This window comes from Ornithorhynchus anatinus, chromosome 2 (assembly GCF_004115215.2).
Source record: "Ornithorhynchus anatinus isolate Pmale09 chromosome 2, mOrnAna1.pri.v4, whole genome shotgun sequence".
NCBI classification, from domain to species: Eukaryota; Metazoa; Chordata; class Mammalia; order Monotremata; family Ornithorhynchidae; genus Ornithorhynchus; species Ornithorhynchus anatinus.
In genome coordinates, this window is record NC_041729.1 from 62,056,459 (window position 1) to 62,072,000 (window position 15,542).

General features: G+C 50.3%; 1 protein-coding gene across 2 annotated transcripts; it reads right to left on the bottom strand.

Moving 5' to 3' along the window:
- Positions 1–1,668: 1,668 nt before the first annotated feature.
- Positions 1,669–15,221, bottom strand: LOC114806158 (Golgi SNAP receptor complex member 2-like). Of its 2 annotated transcripts, none has more exons than XM_039911131.1 (4): positions 15,146–15,208; positions 12,313–12,421; positions 4,602–4,743; positions 1,669–1,953 (listed from the first exon to the last, which is right to left on the bottom strand). In XM_039911131.1, the coding sequence occupies exons 1-4, from the start codon at positions 15,183–15,185 to the stop codon at positions 1,756–1,758; spliced, it is 489 nt and encodes a 162-aa protein (XP_039767065.1). In that variant the 5' UTR covers positions 15,186–15,208; the 3' UTR covers positions 1,669–1,755. The 2 variants fall into 2 exon arrangements, with proteins under 2 accessions (XP_039767065.1, XP_028905349.2); XM_029049516.2 differs by having other exon boundaries at positions 1,685–1,953; positions 4,611–4,743; positions 15,146–15,221.
- Between the last annotated feature and the right edge of the window lie 321 nt (positions 15,222–15,542).

The following is a 15,542-nucleotide window of genomic DNA, read 5'->3' on the forward strand; positions in this document are numbered from 1 at the left end:
ATTTTTGTCCTCTTCACTCCAAGGAAACAGCCTACTCCAAGGTCGCCCAAATAGCACTTAGGAATATAGCCTTTACTTATTTTAATGTTTGTCTCCCTGATTAAATAGTAGGCTCCTCGAGGGCAGGGATGGTGTACTCCCACTGTGTTGCAGCATCCTCTCGACCAATAATCTCTTCCCTGCCAAATCCTCTATTCCATCCTAATCCTCCTCCACCTCTCAGCTGCCTTCGACATTGTGAACCAGCCCCTTCTCCTGGAAATATTACCCAACCTTGGCTTCACTGACACTGTCCTCTCCTGGTTCTCCTATCTCTCTGGCTGCTGCTTCTCAGTCTCCTTTGCAGACTTTTCCTCCACCACCCACCCTCAAACTGTGGGAGTCCATCAAGGGTCAGGTCTGGGTCCTCTTCTAGTTTCCATTTATACCCACTCTCTTGGAGAACTTGGTGCCTCCCCACAACTTCAACTACCTTCTCCATGCAAATGATTTCCCAAATCTACATCTTCAGTCCTTCTCTGCAGTCTTCCATTTCCTCCTGCCTTTGGGACATCTCTACTTGAATGTCCCACTGACACCTCAAACTGAACATGACTCTTTCTTTTCCCGCCCAAACCCTGTCCTACCCTTGACGTTCCCATCACTATAGACAGCACCATCATCCTCCCTGTCTTACAAGCCCACAACTGTGGCATTATCCTGCAAAATCACAAAGGCCTTGGACGAGTCAAATTTAGGACTGCAATTTGCCTACGTCACTCCTGCACAAAGAGACTGCTCCTTTGGCCCCTAACCCCACACTCCACCCAGCCTGCGGCAGAGACCACAAACGGTTCAAGGAGGTTTTGGAAAAGTGAATGGGACAGGAGAAACTGAGGAAGCAACATCCTTAGACCTGAGGATGGACTGATCAAGGACTGTAAAGAGCAATCAATCGTGTGTCTTACATCCCATAGTTCCTCCACGCTTCCTTGAATGAACCGATCAGAGGTATTTGTGGAATGCCTACAGTGTGCACAGCCCTGCACTAAGTGCTTAGGGAGAGTACAGTCAAAAGTTCCTTTTGGGCAGTGATCATGGTCACCAACTCTATTATAGTGTCCTCTCCCAAGCACTCAGTACAGTGCTCTGCACACAGTAAATGTTCACTACATCCTACTGATTGAATGAAATAGAAGACATGTTCCCCACCCTCAGGAATCTTATACTCTAGTGAGTTGGGTGGGGGTGGGGAGGAAGACCCCAAACAATTTCCAGTTGGGAGGTGGAAGGGCCTAAATAGTAGAGCATGAAAAATAAGGATGAGAGCAGCAGTGGGGCGAGGAAGGGGAGGAGAGGGCCATAGTGCCAAAATGGGAGGCCATGACCCAAGGGGAATGAGTGAATCGGGGAAGGCCTCCTGGAGGAGGTGGGGTTCCTGTAGGGCTTTGATGTCAGGGAGAGCAGTGGAATAGTGGACCAGGGTGGAGAGTTCCATGCTGTGGGATCTCTGGTCACTCCCATGGCCCTCCGTCAACACCGGCCACCCTGGAGAGAGCAGGGAAGCAGGGTGGGGTGGCGGCTCCTGCTGCCAGACAACCCTCATCATGAGCAGGGAAAATGTCTTCCAATTCTGTTGTATTGTCCTCCCCCAAGCACTTAGTACAGTGTTCTGCACACAATAAGTGCTAAATAAATACGATTGATTGATTGAAATCTTCACCTCCCAAAGTCGAAGGCAGAGGGGCGGGCATGCTCCCAGTTCAGTCCCACCTTCTATGTCCCCACCAGCGGTGCAGGCCCAGGGCCTCCTACGAAAGGTGGCCTCACCTTCAGTGTTAGCCTCTGAGCTCTCAGTCCCTCCAAGATGCTGTGGCCGCCGCCAATGAGGTCATCCATGCCATGATGGGCTTTCTGCAGGGATGAGTTCAGTTGCAGCGTCTCATCCATGGGGATGGCGGTGGCGGCACAGTCCTGTGGATGGAGAGATCACTGAGCCCCGACACCTCGGACAGTGAGCTCCGACACTTCGGACTGTGAACTCCGACACAGACTGAGAGCCAGGACATCTCAGACCCAAGAAAAGACCCCAGAGCCCCCACACCTCTCAGACACCACAAGCATGTCTCAAGCTCAATGAGCACCCTCGGCCCGTTTTCCACCCCTCCCCCCTCCCCAATTCTGGTTGAAGCTCGAGGGTTCCAGCAGGGACTCCCAGCCCTTTGGGAAGGCTGAGGGATAGAGGACAACTGGGAGTAGGCTGTGGCCAGGAGACACTACCACCATTCTTCCTGTCACACAAGCCCCTGACATTGGCATTTAACCTTGAGTCCTCTCTCTTACAACTCCCATATTCAGCCCATCATCAAATTCCGCCAGTTCACAATGTCTCCAGAAGCAAACCTTTGCATTCCATCCAAACTGCCACCACCCTGATCTAAGCACTTCTATTATCTTGTATATTCTCCAGAGCTTCAAATAGGGCTTGACAGTAAGTAGAGAAGCAACATGGCCTAGTGGAGAGTGGCTTGGGAGTCAGAAGATCATGGGTTCTAATCCTGTTCTGCCACTTGTCTGCTGTGTAACCCTGGGCAAGTCACTTCACTTCTCTGTACCTCAGTTACCTCATCGGAAAAAATGGGAATTGAGACTGTGAGCCCCACGTGAGACAGGGACTGTGTCCAATGTGATTTGCTTAGAACAGTGCCTGCCACACACTAAGCACCCAATGAATTCCATAATTATTATTACTAACAATTGCTTAAGAAATATCACATTTACTATTATCATTATTATTGTATCCAACTCAACTACTCTAACAGCCTTTTCACTGATCACCAGTCTCTCTTGCCTCCGGTCCATACTTCATTCTGCTGCCTGGATCACTTTGTTAAAAAAAAAAAAAAAAACACAACACTGTTCCAGCCACATCTCTACACTGCTCAAGAACCTCCTGTGGTTGCCCACCCACCTCTGCCTCAAACAGAAACTCCTCACCATCTGCTTTAAGACACTCAGTCAATTCTCCCCCTCCTAACTCCCCTCACTCCTCTCCCATTATCACCCAGCCACACCCTTCGCTCCTCTAACACTGTGCCTCATTCCCATTTCTCCCACCACCAACCTCTTGCTCACGCCTTCCCCTTTCTTATCCGACAGATCATGCCTCTAGCCCATCTTCAGAGCCTCCCTGAGATGCATGCCTTCTCCAAGAGGCCTCCCCTGACTAAGATCTCTAAGTCCCAGTTTATATTCCTCTAAGTGCCACTTCAACCCTTCCTGGCCGCCTAAGCCCTTGGGGATTCACAACCTCTGTCCCTCAGCCTATCACTTAGGTACATTTCTTTATACTCTTCCTCCTCTCTGTAATTTAGTCTAGTGTCTGCTCCCCATGCTATATTATAAACTCCTTGGGGGCAGCGCCTGTGCTTACTAACTCTACTGTGCTTCTCGCAAATGCTTAGCAGAGTGCCCTGCACACTGTACAGATTGATGATTGCTTGGAAAGGCAGCATGGAGAAGTAGGATGGCCTTCTGAATAGAGTCCGGGCCTAGAATCAGAAGCATCCTACTGTGTGGCCTTCGACAAGTCATTTCATTCCTCTGTGCCTCAGTTACCTCATCTGTAAAATGGGGATTAAGACTGTGAGCCCTATGTAGGGCAGGGACTTTGTCCAACTTGATTGGCCTGTATCTACCCCAGTGCTTAGTACAGTCCATGGCACATAGAAAGTGCTTAACAATTACCAAGGGAAAAAAAAAAGATAAGGAGCAGGGTGAGGTTGGGGTGGAGAAGTAGCAGTGTGTTTGAAGGGACCTTGTGTCCTCCATTCTGAAGCCCCAGATTCCCCTGGGACCAAAGTCTTCCAAAGATCAGCTGCTTGCAGAGCAGCCCTGGCCCTCCCCATTGCTGTATGAGGCACACCTGCTCTCTGAGGGTTGATAAGGTCGGGAGTAGGCTGTGACCAGGAGACACCAGCACCATTCTTCCAGCCAGCCTTTCGACAACCGTGTGTGCACAAGCGATCACACACATATCTAGACATATTTCTACATAACAGTTGCCCTTCACTGGCAGGTAAGTTTGCCAAGTGCTCCTCTCCTAAGTGTGTGGCACAGTGTTCTGCACGTGGCAAGGCCTTGGTAAATCACATCGGTCGGCTGATTGAGGGACCCTGGTGCCTCCAGACTGTGGCGGTGGGACCACCTGAAGGTGTGGTCCAGGTCTCCCTCGAGGATGTGCTTGAGATCAGCACCTACGGCTATAACCCCACATGCCCTGTCACTTCTGACCGGCCAGACTGCTCAACCTGTGGAAGGCCAGAGAGGGAATCTAATAATAAAAATAATGTTGGCATTTGAAAAGCACTTACTATGTGCAGAGCACTGTTCTAAGCGCTGGGGTAGATGCAGGGAAATCAGGTTGTCCCATGTGGGGCTCACAGTCTTCATCCCCATTTTACAGATGAGGTAACTGAGGCACTAAGAAGTGAAGTGACTTGCCCATAGTCACACAGCTTACAAGTGGCAGGGCTGGGATTCGAACCCATGACCTCTGACTCCCAAGCCCAGGCTCTTTCCACTGAGCCACGCTGCAATCTGCCCGCCCACCCCACTCCCACCTGGCTCACATTAGTCGTGAAGGTCTGGGCCAGGAGCTCCTCCCGCTGCCTCTCCTGCTGCTCCCGGGCATAACGCCGGTGTTGGAAGTTCCGCAGTGCCGTCTGCAGGTGTTGGACATCATACTTCAGCTGGTCTACACGGCTGTAATGAATGAACAGACCGGGGGAGGGGAAGAGGGGAAGAGGAAAGGAGAGAAGGAAGAGAAACCCGAGGGGATAAAGGAGGGAAATAGAGGAGGGGAGAGAGACAAAAGAGGTGAAAGGGAGAGAGAGGAGGCAAGAGAGGAGAGGATAGAGGAGGAGAGGTAGAGAGAGAAAGAAAAATAGATAGAAAGAAAAGCTTGACACAGATTGCAGACTCGCCAGACCTTCCCATTCCAGATCGGAGTATTGGACCCACCACCCATGCTACAGACCACCTGGCAGAGGCTGCGGAGGCACCCACTTGACCCTCCCCCTTGAGCGCAGGGAAGGGAGCCACAAAGACACCTCCTCCCACTCCCCCCAGTGTCAATTCAGTGACAACCCCAGAGCCAGTGGAGGGGGCAGTGTCCCTCGGGGCAGCTGGAAGCAGTGTATGGGCCAGGTAGGGGCACACTCTATGCAATCCAAATTTCTGCCCTTTGGGGTCGGGCCCTGGTCGAAGGAATCTGGAGGTAAGAGGGCCAAGGGTGGAAAAGGAAGATGCCGGCTGGACTTCTCTGGTAGCCTGGGGATACATCAGGAACTGTGAGATCTCGCTTCCTTGTGTTCATTGAAACCCCAGCTTGGAAAGGGCCCAAAGACTGAAGGGGAGAGAAGAATTAGTCAGGATTCCCAGGACCTTGGGGGAGGTGGCTGGGAGGAGGTTGGAAGCTTGCACTTCCGTGTCGCAACTGAATACTGAACCAGAGTTTGGTATGTCCTGATGAGCTCACTAGCCCAAATTCAAAGATGGAAATGACATTTTGGGTGGAGTACGGAACATGGTGGGAACCACTGTGGGGACTAACAAATAAAATTTACTGAGCACCACATTAAACGCTTGGGAGGGAATGACAGAGTTAGTAGACAAGACAAGATTCCGGTCCTCAAGGAGTTTACAGAGAAACAGCATGGCCTAGTGGAAAGAGCCTGGGCCTGGGAGTCAGAGGACCTGGGTTCTCATCCTGGCTCTGCCCCATGCCTGCTATGTGGCCTTGGGCAACTTGCTTCACTTCTCTGGGCCTCTGTTTCCTCAATCTATAGAATGGGGATTCAATACAGTTTTCTCTCCTGCTTAGACTCTGAGCCAGCCCCAGGTAGGACATTGACTGTACCTGGCCAATTACCTCAAATCTACCTCAGTGCTTAGAACAGTGCTTTGGCACATAGTAAGCTCTTATCAAATGCCACAATTATTATTATTAATACAATCTAGCAAGGGAGACAAACACTAAAATCATTTGCAGATATGTAGAAGACGGCAAGTGGCTAGGCGGGGGTGAGACAATACGTCCACAAGTGCCCCAGGAGGTTGTGTAGGCCTGGCTTGGATGTGCTGGAGTGGTCAGTGGGGAGATCCAGCCTGGGGATAAGAGAAATGAACCTGGGAAGTTAACCATGACTGAGTACCATGGCAGCCCTGGGTCTCCTTCACACTACAGCTGCAGAGACTATCAGCTCTTTGAGGGCAGGGATCACATCTCTTATTTCTGTTGGACCCTCCCCAGAATTTAGCACACTGCTGTAGATACAGGATGGTGCTCAATAACTACTACTGATTGATATCTGAGATCATAACCCTTTCTGTTATTGGGTTCTCCCCAGTTCTCGGCCCAGGACTTAGCACACAGCAGATGCACCACAACTATTGATTGATTGAGATCATGTTTCTGACCTCTTCTGGACACTCCCTAAAGCTCAGCCCAGTGCTCTGCACACCGCAGGTGCTCAACAAATACTGACTGATTAGGGGTCCTGGTGGTGTTTCAGAGGGTCAGAAAGAGAGCGGGAGGAAACTCTGCACCCGCAGACACCCGTTAGAGCAGAAGAGCATATACATGCACTGTGCCAAATGGGAGGTTTTCCTCCAAGAATCTCAGGCCACAGGCCATCACATTCCTCTCCAAATGGATCGATTTCCTATTTCGCCTCTAGACTGTAAGCTCTTTGAGGGCAGGGACCAATGCTTTGTACACAGCAAACAATCAACAGTATTTCAGAGGGCCTGTGTGCCTAGCACTGTACTAAGTGCTTGGGAGAGAACAGTACAATACAGTTGGTAGACACGTTCCTTGCCCACAACAAGTTTACAGTCTAGATGGGGAGACAGACATTATTTTAAATAAATTATAGGTATGTACATTAGTGCTGTGGGGCTGAGTTGGGGGTGACTAAAGGGAGCAAATCAGTGATGCCAAAGGGAGTGGGAGAAGAAGAAATGAGGGTTTAGCCAGGGAAGGCCTCTTGGAGGAGCTGTGCCTTCAATACGGCTTTGAAGGGCTGGGGGGGGGGTGGTAATTATCTGTCAGATAGGAAGACAGAGGGCATTCCAGGCCAAAGGCAGGATGTGGGTGAGAGACCAGCAGTTAGATAGATGAGATACAGTGAGAAAGTTAGCATTTGAGGAGTGAAGTGTGTGGGTTGCACTATAGTAGGAGAATAGTGAGGTGAGGTAGGAGGAGGTAGGATGATTGAGTGCTCTACAGCCAATGGTAAGGAGTTTGTTTGATGAGAAGGTTCTTGAGGAGCGGGGAAACTTGGCCTGAGTGTTTTTTTTGGAAAAATGATCCCGGCAGAAGAGTGAAGTTTGGACTGCAGTGGGGAGAGTTGGGGGCCAGTAGGTCAGCAAAGAGGCTGATAATAGCAATCAAGGTGCGATAGGAAAATTGCTTGGATTAATGTGATAGCCATTTGGATGGAGAGGAAAGGGCAAACTCAGTGATGTTGTGAAGGTTGAACCACGAGATTTAGTGACAGATTGAATATGTGGGTTGAATGAGAGAGGAGTTAAGGATACCACTAGGGTTATGGGCTTGTGCGACAGGAAGGATGGTGGTGCCATCTACATGATGGGAAAGTCAGAGGGAGGACACAGTTTGGGTGGTAAGATAAGTAGTTCTGTTTTGGACATGTTAAGCTTGAGGTGACGGGAGGAAATCCAAGTAGAGATGTCTTAAAGGCAGGAGGAAACGCAAGACTGCAGAGAGGGAGAAAGAGGAAATCAGGATTGGAAATATAGATTTGGGAATCATCTGTACAGAGGTGATAGTTGAAGCCATGGGAGCAAATGAGTTCTCCAAGGGAGTGGGTATAGATGTGTTTCGGACCCATTCCCGCTCACCTTATAAAAACTAGCGCCCCTTCCCTCCTCCCCTCCTTAACGTCCATCTTTAACCACTCACTCTCCTATGGCTTCTTCCCCTCCGCCGTCAAACATGCCCATGTCTGCCCCACCCTAAAAAAACCCTCTCGACCCCACTTCCCCTTCCAGTAATCATCCTATCTGCCCCCTACCCTTTCTTGCCAAACTCCTAGAACGAGTTGTCTACACTCGCTGCCTTGAATTCAACTCCAACTCTCTCCTGGACCCCCTCCAATCAGGCCTCCGTCCCCTCCACTTCACCAAAACTGCCCTCTAAAAGGTCACCCTTGATCTCCTTCTTGCCAAATCCAAAGGCTCCTTCTCTATCCTAATCCTCCTCAACCTCTCAGCTGCCTTTGACACTGTCAACCATCCCCTTCTCCTCCACACTTTATCTCACCTTGGCCTCACAGACTCCGTCATCTCCTGGTTCTCCTCTTATCTTTTGGTGCGTTCATTCTCGGTTTCTTTTGTGGGCTCCTCCTCCCCCTCCCATCCTCTAACTGTAGGGGTTCCTTAAGGGTCAGTTCTTGGCCCTCTTCTTGGCCCGTTCTCCATCTATACTCACTCCCTTGGTGAACTCATTCGCTCCCTCGTCTTCAACTATCATCTCTACGCAGATGACACCCAAATCTACATCTCCTCCCCTATTCTTTCCCCCTCCCTCCAGGTTCCTATCTCCTCCTGCCTTCAGGGCATCTCCACCTGGTTGTCCGCCTGCCACCTAAAACTCAACATGTCCAAGACTGAGCTCCTCATCTTCCCTCCCAAACCCTGTCCTCTCCCTGACTTCCCTGTTACTGTGGACGGCACTATCATCCTTCCCGACTCACAGGCCCAGAACCTTGGTGTCATCCTTGACTCTGTTCTCTCATTCACCCCACACATCCAATCCACCACCAAAACCTACTGGTCTCACCTCACAACATTGCCAAAATTCGCCCTTTCCTCTCCATCCAAACTGCTACCTTGGTGGTACAAGCTCTCATAATACCTCGACTGGATTATTGCATCATCCTCCTTTCTGATCTCCCATCCTCCTGTCTCCTCCCGCTCCAGTCTGTACTTCATTCTGCTGCCCAGATTATTTTTTTACAGAAACGCTCTGGGCATGTCACTCCCCTCCTCAAAAACCTCCAGTGGTCACCTAACAACCTTTGCATGAAGCAAAAACTCCTCACTCTTGGCTTCATCACCTGGCCCCCTCCTACCTCACCTTCCTTCTCTCTACTGCCCACCCCGTATACTCCGCTCCTCTGCCGCTCACCTCCTCGAGGTCCCTCCCTCATTTGCACCTGTCCTGCCATCGACCCCTGGCCCACGTCCTACCGCTATCCTAGAATACCCTCCTTCCTCATATCCACCAAACTAACAATCTTCCCCTCTTCAAAGCCCTGAGAGCTCACCTCCTCCAGGAAGCCTTCCCAGATTGAGCCCCCCTTTCCCTCTGCTCCCCCTTCCCCTCCCCTCAGCACTGTGCTCATTTGTATATATTATTTATTACCCTATTTATTTTGTTAATGAGGTATATATCTCCTTGATTCTATTTATCTTGATGATGTTGTCTTGTTTTGTTTTGTTCTGTTTTGCTTTGCTGTCTTCCCCATTTAGACTGTGAGCCCGTCATTGGGCAGGGATTGTCTCTGTTGCCGAACCGTACATTCCAAGTGCTTAGTACAGTGCTCTGCACAAAGTAAGCGCTCAATAAATACTACTGAATGAATGAATGAATGAATGAAAGGGTCACGTCACTATACGGAGTGGGGAGGGGCACACAATGAAGCATCCCAGGGGCCCGCAGAAGTGCTTCATCAGGCCCTGGGTTTAGAGGACAGAAAGGGCAGAGAGATGATGGAACAGCCTCAAGAGGACGGTAGGCTGAGAAAATCAGGACGATTCAGTCCAGAAGGGTGGACTGATAAAGCATCTGACAAAGCCCGGGCGCCGAGACTACAGGGGTGACATAAAACTGTGGTTCATCAGATCCCAAATTCCAGGATCCCAGACTGCCCAGGAGTGCAGCGATGGCAGCACGGACACAAATGGGAGCCATAGTATATTCAAGAACTGCTGCCGCTCCCTGACCATCTTCAACTGTTCACTCTCCAATGGCTTCTCCCCACTGCTTTCAAACATGCCCATGTCTCCACTATCCTAAAAAATCCCTCCCATGACCCCAAGGTTCCCTCCTGTTACCAGCACTCTCTCTCCTACCATTCCTCTTCAAAATCCCTGAGCAAACTGTCTATATCCGCTGCTGCCTCCTCCTCCTCCTCTCTTCCAATTATCTCCTTGACTGCCTCCAATCTGGTTTCTATCCCCTTCACTCCATAAGAAACCGCCCTCTCAAAGGTCACCAATGATCTCATTCTTGCCAAATCCAACAACCTCTGCTTCATACTAATCCTTGACCTCTCAGCTGCCATCACCACTGTTGGACGTCCCCTTCTCCTGGAAACATTATCCAATCTCACCTTCGCTGACTCTGTCCTCTCCTGCCTCTCCTATCTCTCTGCTTGCTCATTCTCGGTCTCTTTTAGAGGCTCCTCCTCTGCCTTCCACCCCCTAACTGTGGGTGTCCCACAAGGTTCAGTTCTGGGTCCCCTTCTATTCTCCATCTACACCCACTCCTTTGGAGAACTTATTCGCTCCCATGACTTCAACTACCACCTCTAGGCAGATGACTTCTCAATCATCTCCAGCCCTGATCTCTCTCCCTCTTTGCAGGCTCACGTTTCCTCCTGACTTCAAGACACCTCTATTTGGGATGTCCTGCCATCACCTCAAACTTAATATGTCCAAAGTAGAACTCCTTATCTTCCCACTCAAACCCTGTCCTCCCTTTGAGTTTCCATCAGCGTAGAAAGCACCACCATCCTTCCTGTCTCACAAGCCTGTAACCTTGGTATTATCCTTAACTCCTCTCTCTTTCAACCCACACATTCAACCTGTCACTAAATCTGTCGGTTCAACCTTCATAATATTGCTAAAATCCACCCTTTCCTCTCCATCTAAATGGCTACCATATCAATCCTAGCATTTATCCTATCTTGCCTTGATTATTTTATCAGCCTCCTTGCTGACCTCCTACCTCTTGTCTCTCCCCATTCCAGTCCATACTTCACTCTAGTGCCTGAATCATTTTTCTACAAAAATAATCAGGCCATGTTTCCCCATTCCTCAAGAAACTCCAGTGGCTTTCCATCCACCTCTGCGTCAAACAAAAACTCTTTACCATCAGCCTTAGAGCACTCAATCACCCTCCTACCTCACCTAACTGCTCTCTACTACAACCCGGCCCGCACACTTCGCTCCTCTGGTGCCAACCTACTCACTCTATCTCAGTCTCATCTATCTTGCTGCCGACCTCTCACCCATGTCCTGCCTCTAGCCTGGAATACCATCCTTCTTCATAGCTGGCAGACATTTACTCTTCCCACCTTCAAGGCCTTGAAGGGACATCTCCTTCAAGAGGCCTTCCTTGAGTAGCCCTCATTTCCTTTTCGCCCACTCCCTTCTGTGTTACTTGGATTTGCTCCCTTTCACCCGGCCCTCAGTCCCATAGCACTTATGCTCATAGCCATAATTTACTTATTTAAATTAATGTCAGTCTTCCCCTCTAGACTGTAAGGCTTTTGTGGACATGAACCGTGCCTATTAGATTGTACTCTCCCAAGTGCTTAGTACAGTGTTCTGCACCTTCTAAGCACTCAATCAATATGATTGAGTGATTGACTGTATGTGCAGGGAACTCACTGCCCCAGAGCTACAGAGGGGAAGATGGCAGGCTGCTCGGCTCCTGGAGGGCTGGACGGGGGGAGGGTTGGGGGTGCCACGGGTCATGGTACATCATAAGCCCTCAGAGCAGGGTCCAGCACCCTCTTCCCCAGGCAGGACCCAGTCAATGTTCTGTTTGGACAACGAGCTCTGTCCTCAGAGCGACTGGCGCCCCGCAACGGGGAGCACTGCTGAAGCAGTAGAGCAGGCCCCCCAACCCTGAGCCGTGGGTGCCAGGGCCAAATCAGATTGGCATCTCCCGCCAGGAATGGAGGGCGGGTTTGGTTCTGTCCCTCCGGGGGGCAAAGGGCCAGCTGCTGGACGGGAAGTGAAAAATGCCGGCCCCAGCTGGACCAGACTCCCACCTGACCCAAGGGAGAAAGAATGACCTCAAGGCCCTCTCCCAAGGCCAGGAGAGATGACAGGGAGTAAGAGCTTCTGGGTCCCAAGAGCAGAAGAGAGGAGTGATCTCTGTGAAGTTGGGAGACTTCCCTATGCCAACCAACTCCCTAGAGCACTAAGGCCTTCTGGGAGGCAGGAGCGTGGGCCCATATCTTGACACATCCCCAGCTGAGCCTCTCAGACCTGCAGGGATTTCCCAGTACTCACAGCTTGGCATTCTGCCGCTTGTTGGGAGGCTCCTTGTTGGACAGAACCTCCAGACGCTCTAGGCTGTTGAATATCTGGTCTATCCTGCCTTGAAGTTCGTTCTCCACCACTGCCCAGGAAGGAAGAGGAAAGTGAAATTGGGGAAGATCTCTATAAATCTATGCCTCTCTACACTCCCCACTCCCCACCCCTCATCCGCCACGGGCTCCCATGTTGGGTCCTGCTGCCCCAACTTATTTCCAACCACTTCTTGGGGCCAGGTAATGTTTCTACCAACTCTGTTGTTATATACTCTCCCATACACTTAGTACAGTGCCCTTCATGCAGTCAACTCTCAATAAATACCATCGCCTAATGCACTGATTCCAGTTTGAGGACTCATTAAATGGGGAAGGATGAAATACAGTCTTCGACCTTGGTCCCAAACCTGACCTCACTGAGCAGCAGGAGGGAAAAGGGAGGGAAATGGACTTGCGCTAGAATTGATTGGCATGGTTCCAATTAAACAGGGTTCCCTGCAGGCTCACTGAGAAGATGTTAGCCATGAGAACAGAGAAGGTTTCACAGCTGGCATCTGGAGCCAGGGAAGTCTGGAGGCTTCATCCCTGGCAGAAGTAACCACATTTACAAATGCCTTTGGGGTGCAGAGCATTGTACTAAATGCTCCCCCCTCCATGCCTCAGAATAATCCAGTTTCTGCTATTGTCCAACTAGGCACCTCATGTAACTGCCACTCAGCCTAGCTTTCAAAAGGGCTGTAATTCCAGCTCTGCCACTTGCCTGCTGTGTGGCCTTGGGAAAATCATGTCACGTCTCTGTGTCTTAGATTCTAAGTGTCTTATCTTAGATCTAATCTGTCTTAGATTATAAAATAGAGCATGGACCCCGGAATCAGAAGGTCATGGGTTCTAATCCCAGCTCTGCCACCTGTCTGCTGTGTTTAACCCAATTTGCTTGTATTCACTGCAGGGCTTAGAAAAGTGTCTGGCACATAGTAAGCGTTTAACAAATACCATAATTATTAAAAGGGAATTTGATACCCGTTGTCCCTCCCTCTTGGATTGTGAGCCCCATGTGGGACAGAGACTATGCTCACCTGATTAACTTGTATCTGCCCCAGTGCTTAGAACAGGGCTTGACACGTAGTGTTTAGCAAATGCCACTAAAAATAGCCTCCCAACTAAAAGAGGGACCTACGATCTATCTGTAATTTGTCAATATATCTGTTATTTATACATTCATAATTATACATCAAACAAAAACTCATCACTGGCTTTAAAGCACTCATGCACCTTGTCCCCTCCTATCTCACCTCAATTCTCACCTACAACGAGCCAGCCTGCACAATTCGCTCCTCTAATGCCAACATACTTACTGTACCTCGATCTCATCTTTCCCGCCTATGGCCTGGAACACCCTCCCTCCTCATCTCCAACTGACAATTACTCTCCTCCCATTCAAACCCTTATTGAAAGTATACCTCCTCCAAGAGGCCTTCCCTAAGCCCTCTTTTCCTCTTCTCCCACTCCCTTATGCGTCACCCTAAATTGCTCCCTTTATTCATCTCCCCTACCGGCCCCAGAGCGCTTGTACATGTCTGTTATTTATTTTATATTAATGTCTGTCTCCCCCACTAGACTGTAAGGTCATTTGGACAGGGAATGTGGCCATTTAATGTTACACTGTACCCTTCCAAGCGCTTAGCACAGTAAGCGCTCAATAAATATGACTGAATGAATAATTTATTTACATAACCACAATTTATTCATTTATTTATATAAACGTCTATCTCCCCCTCTAGAATGTAATCTGGGAAAGTGTCTACCAATTCTGATGTACTGTACTCTCCCAAGTACCTAAGAGAGTGCTCTGAATACAACAAGCACTCAATAAGTACAACTGATTGACTGGAAGCAGTGTGGCCTAACAGAGATAAATCAAGCCTGGGAGCCCAGAGACCTGGGTTCTTGTTTCAGCTTTGCTCCAGGCCCACATGTGACCTTGGGCTCGTCACTTCACCTCTCTGGGCCCGTGTCCTCCTCCAGGCTACGGGGACAATCCCATCTCATCAGGGAGATGGGGATTCAATTTCCCTTCTCCCTCCACCTTAGGCTGTGAACCCCATATGGGACAGGGACTATGTCCGACCTTGCTTATCTCATATCCACTTGGTGCTTGGTGCGGTGCTTGGCACACAAAAAGGGCTTAACCAATATCACAATAATTATCCCTGTTCTCCCTCCCTCAGCCTGGGGGCCTGGCATAGGACAGGGACTGCAACCTATCTAATGACCCTGTATCCACCTGGTGCTCAGCACAGGGTCTTTATATGGGCCACAATTATTACCTTGAAACTGTGCGGCGCTTTGATTTTCCCAGAGTACTTTCACGTGAAATGTCTCACTTTCCCCTCAACATCTGGGTGACATCCAGGGAGATCTGTCTCCTGATTCCCATTTTACAGCTGGGCAAGTCGATGCTTAGAGGGGTGAGTGACTTCCCCAAAGCCATAGAGCAGGTGAGTGGCAGAGATGGGATACGAACAAAGGGCCTCTGGCTAATGCAGTAGTACTTTCCATTAGTGTACGTCTTTCTGTGCTGAACAGGAAGATCTCTGAGGAGACGGATGGTGTCTTCCACAGCTAAGGTACTCTCCTGAGCGCTCAGTCCAAAGCTCTGCCCACAGTGGGCGTTTGGCACATCTCACTGATGGTTGGATGAGAACTTGCCATTTTGGGGCACCTTTGCTGGGTGCCCTTTTGGCCACTGCCCCCCACCCTGCCCACTCCCTAGTGATCCGGGAGCCCCAGACTTGGCGGGAAGGGATACTCACGGTGCAAGGACTGCCTGTCGGATGTCTCCAAGCGGCCCATGTGAGACTGGACTTCGTGCACCTGCCTGGCAGACAAAGAAAGAGAGAAGGGAACAGGAATGTGAGGGGACAGCGCCACAGCTGGGTGACCCCTGGGCAGGGCAGCAGCTCTACCTCTCCACCAACCACGCTCGGCACAACGTGCAGCATAGCCTGGCTCAGACCAGCCAACTGCACTCTGCTTGGGGCCCAGGCCAGGCCCTCCGCCCCTGCCGTCATCTCCACTTTCCCGACCACAGCCGACGGCAGCCTTGGACTCGCTCCCCTCACCCCTGCCTCTCTCAGACCAGCTCTCTGTGCTCTTTTGCGGATCCAAGTCAGAGCTCCTGTTCCCCCACTCCCCACCACCATCACGGCC

Coding starts and splice junctions, on each gene's coding strand:
- LOC114806158 (XM_039911131.1), bottom strand. CDS start 15,185: ATGGGCCGCTTGGAGACATCCGACAGGCAGTCCTTGCACC. Junction 4,744..12,312: donor AAGCGGCAGAATGCCAAGCT/GTGAGTACTGGG, acceptor CATTCATTACAG/CCGTGTAGACCAGCTGAAGT. Junction 1,954..4,601: donor TCACGACTAATGTGAGCCAG/GTGGGAGTGGGG, acceptor CTCCATCCACAG/GACTGTGCCGCCACCGCCAT.